Consider the following 14,219-nt stretch of genomic DNA (forward strand, 5'->3'; position numbering starts at 1 on the left):
CTTACTTTCAATGTGTGCGCCCCTGTTATGTCGTCGACTGGAAACACACATTCAGTTTTGGTTTGACAAACCCACCACAACTTTGGTGTGAGCTTTGACTATAAAGTATTCAGTTAAACATGTCGGAGGCATTGTTACAGTGGTGTGTGGACCAGTTACACCACAAGTTCGGGTTGGAGGCATGTGAAGACATCATCCAGTAAGTACTCGCTGGTTAGAATAATCTGTCTGTTAAAGACTGACAGACAACCAGCTAGCATCTGTCCAGAGTCCGAGATAAAATGCCAGCTAGCTTGGTAGTATATACAATGTCTTGTCTGGGGTTTAGACAAAGTTATGTTTGTATTAAATAAATGTACCGATTACCTTTGATACAGTTATATACATTTGAGCCTACAGCTGTTACAGTAGCGTAGCCGGTCAATAGTTTGGCAGGTGTGAAAGCTATCTATTGACGAGCAGATAACCGGTGCTTTAATCACTACCTTGACTGACTTTATTTAATATAAATCACACTTTCAAGAGAAGCTTTTTTTAGGTTGGATATTTTACAGACATTCACCTCGGATCCAGCAGCGTCTTCTTCCTTGGTTTCACAGACTGTCAGCAGCCATATCTGTTTTGTTTTTTTGTAGTTCATGTTCAAAAGGTATATTGTGTTCCTTGAAAAGAAAACATTGTGTTGTTCTTGCATTTGTTCAAACAGTATTCACAGTATATTTCAAATATACATTTATGTTTGGATTGATTCTATCAATAGCTTGTGCCAAAAGGACTCCAAATCAATGCAGCATTGTATTACTGCAGTAGACAACCTAAACACCTCTTTTTTTCAGATTTTTTTAGATTTCTAAATAAATGTTAGTAAAATTGTATTCCTACAATGGACAGATTGACACTCCTTTTCATATTGGTGACCCAAAGTCAATGTCAAATTGTATTACCACATTAGACAGGTAGGACACACTTTTCTGATTAGCTTATATAGCTTCCATGTAATATGACCTTAATACCCAATAAATGTTATTCAATTAAATGGTAATTGTGTTATCCTGCTGTCTAGATATGTTCTATCCATCGAAGATGCTGAGGAGATTAAGGATTATATGGGAGACCTCCTGCAGGGCACAGAAGGGAGGAAAGGACTGTTCATAGATGAGTTCATCAGCAGATGGAAGAAGACTCAGAGACAGCCCACAGATAGCTCAAATTCTTTCATTGTCAAGGAACCTTTATCATCACCAGGTAGGCCAAAAAAAATGTTGGATGTCTTTCAACTTCTTGATTTCTTTTGTACATAAAACTTCTCCAATGCATAACAACCTTCTCTGAAACTGCAATGCAAGGTGCTTGACTAAACGTTGTAAATAATGTATAATGAATAAGGATTAATACTCTTACGAATGAAAATGTAATTAGCTGGGATATCAAATTTCAAATGTGCTATCAACAGTCCTTGTTGAAATTAGTTTCCTCTGCTTTCCTAGATTCACAGGACATGACCAAAGATTCCCTGAAAAAGTCTAAACGCAAGGGCCGTAACAAACAGGAAGTGATGACAGTGAGCCAATCAGAGCCTGAGCCAGAAGCAGTCAAAACCCCCATTGATCTGATGAGGGTGAGTTGACACGTCCCTAAATATTTGTTCACTTATCCCTTCCTTTTTATAGTCTGAGTTTAACAACAACATAAAACAGTTGTAAAGGTTCAATTTCCCTTTTGATGTTGTGCTAATTTGTCCACCCCATTTATTTATTTGATCTAATTCTGTTTCCTCTCCTCATTTACTACTTTCTCAGGCCCAGGAAAACAGTAGCTCAAACTCAACAAAAAAGAAGAGTAAGTTTGTCAATCTCTATGCTAAAGAGGGGCAAGACAAGCTGTCCATCTTGTTCCCAGGTCGACATGCTTGTGAGTGCCTCGCCCAAAAGCACAAACTTATCAATAACTGCATCAGCTGTGGTCGCATCGTATGTGAGCAAGAGGGTTCTGGACCCTGCCTCTTCTGTGGAAGCCTGGTATGTATAGGTCCTTAGATATGTTTATATTATTTATTTATTTTTGGTACTCGTGGTGCTAAAACTCATTTTTTCTGATTCAGGTCTGCACAAGAGAGGAGCAGGAGATCCTGCAACGAGACTCCAACAAAAGCCAGAAGCTAAGAAAAAAGCTTATGGGAGGTAAGACACAAAAATATTCTGTGTTATTAAATAATCCGATCTATGAAATAATGATGTGGATCAATGCTTTAAATTTGTTTTTTGAATGGTGACAGATGGTGGAGAAAGAGATTGTCTTCCAAACCAAGAGGCCAAGATAAAGGCTGGCTTGGACAAAGCTGTCCAGCACAAGGAAAAACTGCTGGAATATGATAGGAACAGGTATCATAAAACTCAAAATCTAGGAAATCACCTCACAGTAATAGATGTGTTTACTGTTTGGCGCGTAATATACACACTTAAAATGGATTTCAATTACTACAGAATGTAATAAGGAAACTTGCTGATAACACTCACTTATTTATGTATTGTCCCCTTAAAATCCAGTGTCAGGAGAACACAGGTTCTGGATGATGAGTCGGATTACTTTGCCACTGAATCCAATCAGTGGTTGTCACCCAATGAGAGAGAAAAGCTGAGGAAGAAGGAAGAGGAGCTGAGAGAACTTCGCCATGCCTCTCGCAAGGATAGGAAGATCACGCTGGACTTCGCTGGTAGAAAAGTGCTTGATGAAGGAAACAACCTCAACGAGTACTACGACAAGTAAGTTGATCTAACATCCGTTTAATCAGGGCTGCGATGGTAGATTTTTCATCGTTTATTAACCCTAAACTCCTCATCCTTGTGACCTGCAAATTAGGTTGGATGAGACCCTCAGGTCTATGAACAGCGACTCTCCTTCAAAATCCTCAATGTTTTCTAGACAAGGTGGAAGGCAAACCCTCGGAGAGCTGGTCAACCCCAACATAATGCAGTCTGCACCTGAGGTAGGTAATTTCTGCCATTTCTACAAGAAACAACAGTGTTACCCCGTTGAACATTTTATACCTCTCCATATCAAAAAATCTCTTCTTTAGACATGTGTAACAATATACTTTTTATTTAGAACATGAGTTAAATGGATTGAAATAAACAGCTGTTCATCTTGCCTGCAGCCTGACAGCATAGTCCTTTAACTACAATTAAAATTGTTCTGAAAATGAATAAACTTTCCAGTGGGTGGACGTTGAAGGCAGTGAAAGCTACAAGAGAAACGTGAAGCAGGGAAAGAGCTCGGCGGAGGACAAGGGAGGAGAAGAACGTCACAAGCTGAGGCTCCAAGACAAAGACCTGCAGGAGATGTCTGACGGGGGCTGGTGCCTCAGCATGCACCAACCATGGGCCACTCTGCTGGTCCAAGGCATCAAGAGGTAAGCAGCAAAGGAAACCCCAAACTTGCTTATAAGATGAATTGAACCGCAGTACTAACATAGTTTAAAACTCTTATGGAGATGTGTTTTCTTATAGGCTAAGGTTACATTGCATTTTGTGTGTATGTAGGGTTGAGGGGCGACTTGGTACACATCCCATCGGGGTCGTCTTTGGATTGCTGCTGCAGCCAAGAAGCCTTCTCCTCAGGAGATTGCTGAGGTGGAAGACATGTACCGCCACATCTACAAGAAAGGTAACCCATATTGTACACAGTGAATCAAGAAATAAGACTGTAAATACCGCAAGTGATATGCTTCAAGATGTCTTGCACACACAACTTTTATTTAAGTGCACACATCTTGGAAGTAAACCACTAAGTCGGAGTGTGTTGGGGGATTTTTGATCCCTCTTGTTTTCTGTGCAGTGCCAAGGTTTCCTAAAGACTACCCCACTGGCTGCCTGTTGGGCTGCGTCAACATGACGGACTGCCTTTCTCAGGAGCAGTTCAGAGAACAGGTCAGTGAAACATTACATCATTCTAGAATTATAAGTTTAGTTTTGGTGCTCGTTTTTTTTAAGGAAGTCAGACTACAATAACTTTATTGAGTCGCTGAACAAAGCAGAGATGTATGTGGCAATTCAAGTAGGAATGTCTCGTTGTAACCTGAAGGAGGCAGTGATGGACAGAAAGACTTGAATAAAGTCTTATTTTTATAAATGTTACATTTATTATTATGCTGCTGTGTTTATTGTATCTTTGTTACTCTGGCACAATAATTTATTTCAGGATAAATAAAGTCCTATCTTATCTTATATTATCTTATCTTAAAGTGTGAAATGATGGTATTCAAAACCGCAGGATGCTTTGAAAGGTTACTTTTGATAAATGTGACTTGGAGGATTTCATTTTGGCCGACCCTCACACTGTTGCTGATGTATTTGTTGTTTTCGGGTGACTGCTTGAACTCCTCTCATTGTCTTCCTTTGAGTTTATCTGTCTCTCTGCCCTAGAGGCTATACATCACACCCAGTTCTGTCTCATCATGTGATTTGCATGACCATAATCATGGATATGTTAATACAAAGTTAAAAAGGCCTGTTAATTAGTGCATTGTAATTATATAGACATCCAACTAATATAACAAAGTAGAGGATAATATACACATAGAGAAAAAAGTTTTTGTCCTCAAGGGTGAAAACATGAAATCAACTGGGACTGTGAGTTTGTACCATTGTCATTTTTTGGGCTAATGGTAGAACATCTGTTTAGTTTAATGTGTTAGATCATCATTCCTCCTACACCTTGTGTTTGCATAACTTAGAAATGATCCTGAGAAACAGTGCATCTGCAGTAGCATCTCTTACCAGCAGAGGCCAGGCTGCACCTTTTCACAAGCATCTCTGCCAGATTACAGTATTTCCCACTAGAGGGAGTATGCACCAGAGGAATATCTGCTGAAACACAAACACAAACCCTCATTATACCACTCACATCCAACCAAAATGGTTTACTTATACACATCACTTTGCATCATCCTTTTATGTTGATTCAGCAGCTGTTTGTATTAAAAAAGGCGTGTTTTGAATCACAGTTACAGGAGAAATTTATAGCAAAGAGCAGCCTGCCACTACAAATAAAACAAATGGTTTACCGGCTCCTCTCAAGCATTTCATTTTATGTCTTCCATGAACACCACCCTTAACCAGAGTGTTACGAGGTCTCTGGTTTGACTCTGTGTGATGTGGCAAAGCATGTAGGTGCTTCATCGGCAGTCAGTGCTGCCTTTTTCGAACTCATAAAATGTTTACTTGAGCTTCTAAAACCAAATTGATTGAATTAATTGCAGTTTTACCAAATATAAACTGGAAAAACCATCCCACTTCCCATTAAGTCATTATGTGTATACAGTCACTCCCCTATGCAGTGTCAATGGAACAACACATTTGCTTAATTACATTGCCATCCATGGCTTGCCTGTTTTGCCTCTAGCCCTGGGAAAGACTTCTCTTTCTGAGGCCCACTGATCCCTTCTTCTTACAGTATAGTATACTTAGTTATATGTTTGTTATTATAACCATAACAAAGACTTCAATTGTGAAAATCATAATAGCCCACTATTTATATATAAATATATTTTAGACAGAAATCACTAAACAAATACACAGCCTTATTTGATTTGATATTTCTCATTATAGTGGTCTTATCACACAGAAACATACACTCATACATATGAGTAACTATATTTATATATCTATAGATAGATATATAAACATATAAACACACACACACACACACACACACACACACACACACACACACACAGATATTCAATCATGAGACATTGAGGTACTGAAACAACTCACATTTGGAAATTGTCTTTCATTCCAATAATAAAAAAAAAAACATGAACATTTTTATTTGTGTATCCATGAATCTCTGCAAACCCATTTTAACATATGTCTTTCTGCATAAAGACAGGTATGTTATTTCTATGTTTGGGTAAAAAACTGTGTGCAGCTACATGGTTTGCATTCTGACTGCTGGGAACTCTAAATCTAAGGGCTTTCCCCTTTTGTACTCTGTCCTCATTCTCTCCTCCACCACTCATTCCACCCAGGGCTGTAAAATCATGTTTGCAGGCTGTGTGACTGCCCTTTCATCCTGTGAAAGGGTGTGTGTGTGTGCGTTTGTGTGTGTGTCCACTTGCACAGAGCAGCCATAAATAACACCCCCACCCAACACAAGGCCCCTTAGAAAAAAAGAAAGGCAGATGTAGAAAATAGTGAATCAACCAGAGAGCACCAAATGCCTAATGATGATACTGAGCAGTTGCTTAGTGCTTATTCCAGTCACTGTTTTGAAACGCATACTATTAGCCGTTTAGCATTGTAAGCTTGCTTCCTTTCATGTAAGCTACATAGTGCACGTAGTGTGAGTGCATAGTATTGCACAACTGAGCTGCTGGGTGAGTGGGTGAGGTGTAGGATTTACTGTCCTGTGCTGGCAGTTGTGGGTGGTTAAAAGTGGGGGGGGGGGTGGTGAAGGACAGATAGCCATTATTCTTCAAGCTCTTCTAAAGCTGCCCCTAGTGATGTATGAAATATTTAGAGATAGGGGAATGTGGGTGGATTGGGAGAGCTTGAGAGAAACACTATTCACGCAGTAAATGCAGTAAATATTTGACTATCACTGATCCAGTGTGATGGAAGTCTTTGCCCTGTTGGGGCGCTGTTGTACAAAGCAGCACCAAAAAGCTGCTGATGGACGGGGTAGAAAGACCACCCCAGGCTGAGCAGGATTTCCATCTGCTTGACTTGGACCAATTCCTTCCCTCATTAGAAACTGACTGGTGTATTGATCCATTCTCCCCATAATCTCTCACTCGTCCCAACTCCCCAACCCCCCGCTCTCTTGATAATTGGCCAGCCATTATGATCCGTGCGCTCCCTCTTCAACCCTACCCCCCAGTGCTCACTAAGCAATGGGTGGAGACGTACGTACTGACCTGCCGGCTGCAGAAGTAAGGGGTAGGGGGTGTGGGGGGTTGGGAAAAAGATAGGTATGTAGCAAATTAAATGATGTAATATTTTTGCTGAAAGAGGCAGAGTGAGATAATTAGAACTGATAAGCAGAGAACTCTGGCCAAGGCTGGTAGATTTGCTCCAGATCATTTACTCCACACATACAAATGAAACATAAAATTAAGCATTACTATGTTTTGAGTACAGCATCTATCTACACGTGCACAGAGCCATTACCAGCCTTTAAATTGGTGCACAGAAAAGGCACATCAGACCCCATACAGAGCTAAAATCAGCCTTCTCCTGTGGTGAAATTGATTGGATCAATCTACACTCTAAATAAGGGGCTCATTTATTTCTCTGTTGCAAAGACCATATAACCAGCTTCAGAACTACACGTGTTATTGAACATAAGTCAGAGAGGTATAGTCTTTGAAAAGACATGCTGTGCGCAAAACCAGGAACGCTTCAGCGCTGTATTGATTCAATTGAAATGACTTAAAGGGCAAGAAAGGTGTGTGTGTGTGTGTGTGTGTGTGTGTGTGTGTGTGTGTGTGTGTGTGTGTGTGTGTGTGTGTGTGTGTGTGTGTGTGTGTGTGTGTGTGTGTGTGTGTGTGTGTGTGTGTGTGTGTGTGTGTGTGTGTGTGTGTGTGTGTGTGTGTGTGTGTGTGTGTGTGTGTGTGTGTGTGTGCGTAAGCTGGATGTTTCAACAGTCACGGAGGTTTTTGAACTGTAATGCAGCCTAATGTTTCACAGATAAGCATGTTTAATTTACATTGTGTCTGTTGAAGGCTGACATATAGCAGTTCCCCTGGCACCTATACATACCAGACAGACATATGTTTGAGACATGGCTTGATCCGGGTGGTTTATAGCAGTGGTCCCAGTTCTTGATGTGTGTTTCACATTTTCTGGATCAAAAGTTAACACAGATTATATTTTATTTCACAAAAGGTAAGAAATGTGCATAAGGCTTTTTCTCTTGAGACATTTAGGCGTCTTGCAGTGAGAGGTGTAAATAATGAAGTTAACGATGGCTGGATTTCATTTGATTGTATCACTATTAGGGTCCTATTATTGTGCATGCTGGACCACTGTCACACTGTCAGGGCAAACGTGTAACATCTGTGCTATTTCCACCATAAATTATGAAATCAATACAAAACTGCTGACATTAAAAGCACTGCAATAGACCCAACTCAGTCCATATCTATTTATAACAACACAAGTGAATACAACTCACACAATAAGTACATAACAAAACAGTTGATTTGGTAAAAGAAGATTGCAAGCAAATTACTAAATTCCAAATCTGAATAAAGCAACAACTTAATATTCACTCATTTGATTTTACATTATACATTATATATTATACCTTAGTAATATCATCTACATACAGTAGATGATCAATGGAAGTAAATTTCCCCCCTGTGGGACTAATAACGCTATTCTAATAAACATGTAATGGTATGATCTGCATACTGTATAAATATGTAGTAGTATTATCTGCATACAGTATGTTTATGTAGTAGTATTATCTGCATACAGTATGTTTATCTAGTAGTATTATCTGCATACAGTATGTTTATCTAGTAGTATTATCTGCATACAGTATGTTTATCTAGCAGTATTATCTGCATACAGTATGTTTATCTAGTAGTATGATCTGTATACTGTATAAATATGTAGTAGTATTATCTGCATACAGTATGTTTATCTAGTAGTATGATCTGTATACTGTATAAATATGTAGTAGTATTATCTGCATACAGTATGTTTATGTAGTAGTATTATCTGCATACAGTATGTTTATCTAGTAGTATTATCTGCATACAGTATGTTTATCTAGTAGTATTATCTGCATACAGTATGTTTATGTAGTAGTATTATCTGCATACAGTATGTTTATCTAGTAGTATTATCTGCATACAGTATACACCGTATGTAACATACTATAAAACAGTATTATCTCCAAACAGTATAAGTGGTAACTCTAACATTGTCCAGTCTGTATAGGATATGCCCTTGAATATAACAGGGTTGCTAAGTCAATTACATGTTTCTTTCACAATCCAAACTGCATTGGTTGGAGGTTCATTTTCATTTAAAGTCATTGTCGCCCTGTGTCTGCTGTTAATGTTATTTCAGTCTCTCCATCTGCATTGATCCGTGCTCAGAAGCCTAGGTTTTACTTCTGTCTCTTTAATCCCCGGTAATAAACCATTCTTCGTTTTAGCATTCAGCTTCTTTACGAGTTTATATTTGACCTCAGTATTGCATACTGTACATAGACTACAGCACAGTAGATGTATGCACACCAGCACATGTCTGATAACTGAAACCACAGGCCTGTAGCCTATCACATAGCTGCAAGCTTTGCCACTTATCTGTTAAAAGAAGTGCTGGTTTCTGTGGAATTCCATTTGTGCAAACTCTCCCTCTGACCTCCAGAGTGGAGCTTCCGTGCCTGTTAGGCCTGCTGGAAGCTCGGACTGATGCCTGCGTTTCCTTGTGTGGTAATGTGATATTTATATGCTGAAAGCCTTCCTGCCAGCATGCCACACACGCACACACACACCCACACCCACACACACTCAAAGGATATATTGGATGCATTCCAAAGGAAGGTTAGTCTGGTGATGCTATTTTTTTTCTCTGTAACATTGAGTGAATCCATAGCAGTAGCTGCTTCGCTCTTTTCCTGCTCCCTTCCCCTTCTTTCATTCCATCTTCATATTTACCCCCGCTTTCTCTCTAACAGTATATTTTACAGGTCAGGGCTGTGAAATTGTATGTGTTCCTGCAGAAGTCTGATTATGCTCAGTGAACAGACATGCACACTTACATGCAACTATGCATCGTTCTCTCTGCTATCTCCTTCTGCACAACCCTCAGTCACACACACTCACATTCCTCCCCTTCCTCCCTTTTCCTTGCTGGGCATTTTGCCATGACAGAGAGGTCAGACATCATGTGATTCTGCAGTGGTGTGTAGAATGCGTTCAGCCCAGAGTCCCCAGGCTCTGGATGACAACCAACCAAACCTCAGTCACAGGTTTTTCAACAGCATGAAAAATACATAGAACCATCTGCCAGATTTGAAATGGCCTGCTACACTTCCATCCTTAGACCACTTCATTGAATGACACAGTTCCCGCTGTTTGGGCAACAGTAAAGCCTCTTTTACTATCCGTCCTCCATTTTGATCTGCTCAGGACTTGTTTCTCCTGCTGTATGCTGATCACAGGATCTTGTAGCAAAGATAAAGGCAACACGAGTCTGACAGTTTCCTTTGATGGTCTAAAAAGAGCAGTGTTGATGAAAATAAGTAAGAATCAAAGAGGGGTGACTGAATACTAATCTGTATGAAGTGTTATTCTGAATGCTAAACAGGTTCAAATCATCTGTCTTTATTCTTAAGGAATAATGCAATCGTTATTGGTGTTTTAAATCCGACCTATTAAAAGTACGATGTATTTCTAAGCCGTAACACATTTTTTGTCTCATTGCCAAAGTCAAAATCATTATGCAATCAATAAAGTTATTTGGAACATAAACAGAAAAGCCTTAAAGGTACTATTACTACTAGTGTTGAATACAACTTTTAACTATTACAATAAAAGTACAAGATATGAATTTACCAATTAGTTTTTGTTAAGGGTTGCATTCAGGAAATTAAATGATAACAATAACAGGAATCTGATGTGCGAGATTACATGAACAATAGATTTGTTTAGAAACACTCATTGGTTTATAGTCTATATCTAGTATATAAAACCCAATGTTTTTGTGATGCATTCACTTATATTAGTATTTATACAGATGAAGTTCCATAGGATTTTATTCTACCATAATTTACACCACATATGAAAGAACTAGAAGTTATTCCCAAGAGAAAAAAACGTGATCGCAATATTCTCCTTTGACATGCGAGCTTCCCCGCTGTCGGAATTTCAAAGCAGAAGATGTTTCCTAAATTGTTAGCTTATTTGAATGGTTGATAAAGTATATGGAATAAATACATGTTACCTTCCATATACTACTAAATATACTGAGGGAGGAAAGTAAAGAGAATCAAAGGAAATAAATCAAGTAATTGAATTGGAACCATTCCTGCCGAGCCTTTGAAAGCCTGTGATTTTGTGGTTAAAAATATCTTAAGCTGTGTCTGTTTTTGTATAGGCATGTTCACAATGTTTCTGTCCTAGCAGATGTAGCTGGAACAGTCTTTTTTTCTTGTTTGTAGTTTGTAAAACACTCATCTGGTTCTTACTTTCTGCTCTTTTGAAATACCGGCCATGACTGTGTTTAACAATGTTTGCATAAAACTGGAAAAGAAAAGACCTCCTGTAGATGTTGATGTTGTGATGTATTTAGCGCCTTGCCACAGGCAAACTCCAACCCCCCTCAATACGCTTTAATGAAGCAAAGAATAAATATGGTTGACATTTATCTCCCATCTCCACATCTGGTGTTTGTTTTTAATGCCCCAAAATGGCTCCTCATGAGGCTATAGTGTCTGTGCCAGTTCTCTGCTTGGAATGAGGAAATGAATGAAGGTTGTCAGCGCAGTCCGTAAGTACTTTGCACAATGTCAGTGGGCGACCGAGTTTCCCTGCTATGGTGTTACTCGGTATTGGAAGAGCTCTTTCTCTTATTCTTTACGCCTGTTCCATCCAGTCGTGAGGACAGGCATTACTTCACTCATTAGGTCGAGCTGCTTTTGAGTGTTTTTGCCAGCATTCCTCAGGCATGCCTTAGCAATTGCTTGATGTCACACAAGACCGTGTGTGTTCATTGGAGAAGAGATCTTTATCCAGCCAATCCCTTACCCAGCAGCAGTATAACCACAAGTATCTCTCTTAAAGAGGGAGAACCAGAGAGACAGAGAGCGAGAGACTCTCTGCCACTGCAGGGTCAGAGATTACAAACTCAATTGTACTCTGCTGGATGACATGTCTGCTCAGCAACTTCCTGCCTGCGATATCCGAGGAGAGGAAAGCATGGAAAAAAAGGGTGAGGCAAGGGAGGCAGTCCATGCTTCCAGTGCCATTTATCTTAACTCCTTTTTTGAGCAACCAACAACAACAAAAATGCATACAGTATGTCTGACTTATTCCCAGGAAATAATCACAGAAAGAAAAGCAAATTCGAAATGAATACCAAAATATGTATAAACCTTTATTCTTCAAAAGTGATAGAGCACATACACCCTTCTAAAAGTTAATATTTGAAATAAATACACTTTTTATAATCTATTAAAGAGATGGCCTAACAGCAGTAGAACACAAAATAGAAACTAGAAATGTTCTACGTTCATCTGTGTTGTGAACACATTAATGGGATATTTAAGAGGTTGTGTCTACAAGCTGCTAGCTCGGTGCTGCCAGCTGTTGCCGTGGGTTTGTCCTTTTGAAGATTGTCAGTGTTTTTTATAAAGGGTTTGATGCGGAAATCACACACAGCCATATAGTACCAGATTGAATTATAATGAATGATCAACATAATGTTTTTATCTGTTGTCTGTTATTATGTAATTCAAAGTACCAAATGTACATTGACTTTATCTGTCTGACAGATGTGTTCAGATACTATCTTTTGAGTTAGAATCTTTTCCATTGAACTGTGACATAGAGTTATACACAACATTGCTGTTGTTTGTCTTTGCTACATGAGCCCCATTATTCTCCCTCAGTAAATTTCCTAATTCCACAACACAGAGGATTGTGCCTTGGAATGAACTGCTGTCGATGTAAATGGCAGGAGGAGTGAGATCATTATTTTCAATGAGACTCTGCTGATACGTGCTTAGGGGATCAGGGAATTCACAGTCTGCCTTGTATACACAAGGTGTCTGTTTAGGATGAAGCAGAATGAACATTAAATATGATGTGTTTTTCTTTAGTGTAGAGATGTCTCGCTGAAATGTCTTTGCCTTCAACTTCTATGTGTTTGTGTGTAAATATGTTTACTTATCATTTAAATGCAAAAACATGCAAATGTAACATAGTATGATATTGAGTCAGTAAAAATATTGGCCTCATTAAAATGGGTACTAAGAATCAATAAGGAATTTTTAGTCATACTCCTGTGGCTGCCAGCTTCATCTATTTATTTATTTCCTTTGGCATATTTAGTGAAATTTCTTGAAGCACATAGTTGACAAGCTCTTTTTCCACGGTCCACTGGGCAATTTGCCATGAAATGTTTTGGCAGGCTCTGTGTATGAAGTAGAGTATTGATTTACATGCAACATAATTTTCTTTCCCTCTCAGATTTCTGTAGGTCAGTGTTGCGAGAATAGAATTCAGCATAATTACTTGAATAACGCTGACATTTATCGTGCATTGCCTGTGATGGGTGTTTAAAAGCATAGGCATGCTATTACAGATTAACTGTATTCTTTGTAATGCCATGGAAGAACACTTCTTTGTGCAATTGAAATTAAAAGCTTCAGCTGTTTGACCATTCATTTAAGTAGAAATGGTTTTACACCTCCAGCGTTTTATATGTGCCCTACATTGTGTGACTAACTTACATGCTTGTTGGGCTAACATGCTAGCCTGGTATATCATGTTACAATGTGTGTATTCTGTGTGCGATTGCATGGACATTATGCCATATTGCAAAAGTATAGTCCGAATAAACAAACCGTACAGCCCTAATATTTTAGCAATTGTAACTAGGCACAACTCGCTTATAAAACTAGCAAACTGCCACTATAAACGTTTTTGAAATATGCCGGGTGCCAATGAGAAGCTTATTTTTTTGCCTCTGTATCAGATCAGTGATCCATTGTTTTAAAAAAGTACATGAATGAATATTGAGCAATACATCTGCTTGTGTATCATTGAACAGCGCACAAGAGGATAGAAACGGAACAGGTGTAACGGCGGTAACTAAGGAGCAATTGTCAATTTCAATTGATAACTCAGGGCTGTATTAGTGCAATTCTAATGCAACCTCTATATTCTGTAAAACTTAAAAAGATATTTTCCCAGTATATATTGAAAAGGACTTAAAAGCTCCTATTCAACACCTTCTGTTTAACAGTTCAATGTGTTCTCGGTTGAAACGTATCAGTCGTATCCTCTTATCTATTGTAAGCTGTAGCACTAACCCATGGGCTTAGAGAAACCCAAAACTGGCCTTTGATAAGAATCAAGGGACAGCCTTCCTTCTGTGCTCCTTTCTCAATCCGGGCTCATTGCCAGGCTCGAGAGAAGGAAGTAAGAGACAGTTATTTCCCACAGAGGCTGAGTGAACACAGATGGGGGGGGGGCGGGG

At 39.1% G+C, this 14,219-nt stretch overlaps 1 protein-coding gene across 1 annotated transcript in view; it reads left to right on the forward strand.

Moving 5' to 3' along the window:
* trip4 (thyroid hormone receptor interactor 4) overlaps positions 1–14,219 on the forward strand; it is a 66,043-nt gene continuing 51,824 nt past the window's right edge. Inside the window, 12 exon segments of the mRNA XM_063880461.1 lie at positions 1–199; positions 1,064–1,245; positions 1,488–1,618; positions 1,800–2,018; positions 2,102–2,180; positions 2,276–2,381; positions 2,547–2,762; positions 2,860–2,986; positions 3,216–3,409; positions 3,540–3,547; positions 3,550–3,663; positions 3,835–3,926. Coding sequence (XP_063736531.1) covers positions 120–199; positions 1,064–1,245; positions 1,488–1,618; positions 1,800–2,018; positions 2,102–2,180; positions 2,276–2,381; positions 2,547–2,762; positions 2,860–2,986; positions 3,216–3,409; positions 3,540–3,547; positions 3,550–3,663; positions 3,835–3,926 — 1,548 coding nt within the window. The 5' untranslated portion in view covers positions 1–119.

Source organism: Eleginops maclovinus, chromosome 4 (assembly GCF_036324505.1).
Source record: "Eleginops maclovinus isolate JMC-PN-2008 ecotype Puerto Natales chromosome 4, JC_Emac_rtc_rv5, whole genome shotgun sequence".
Classification (NCBI taxonomy): domain Eukaryota; kingdom Metazoa; phylum Chordata; class Actinopteri; order Perciformes; family Eleginopidae; genus Eleginops; species Eleginops maclovinus.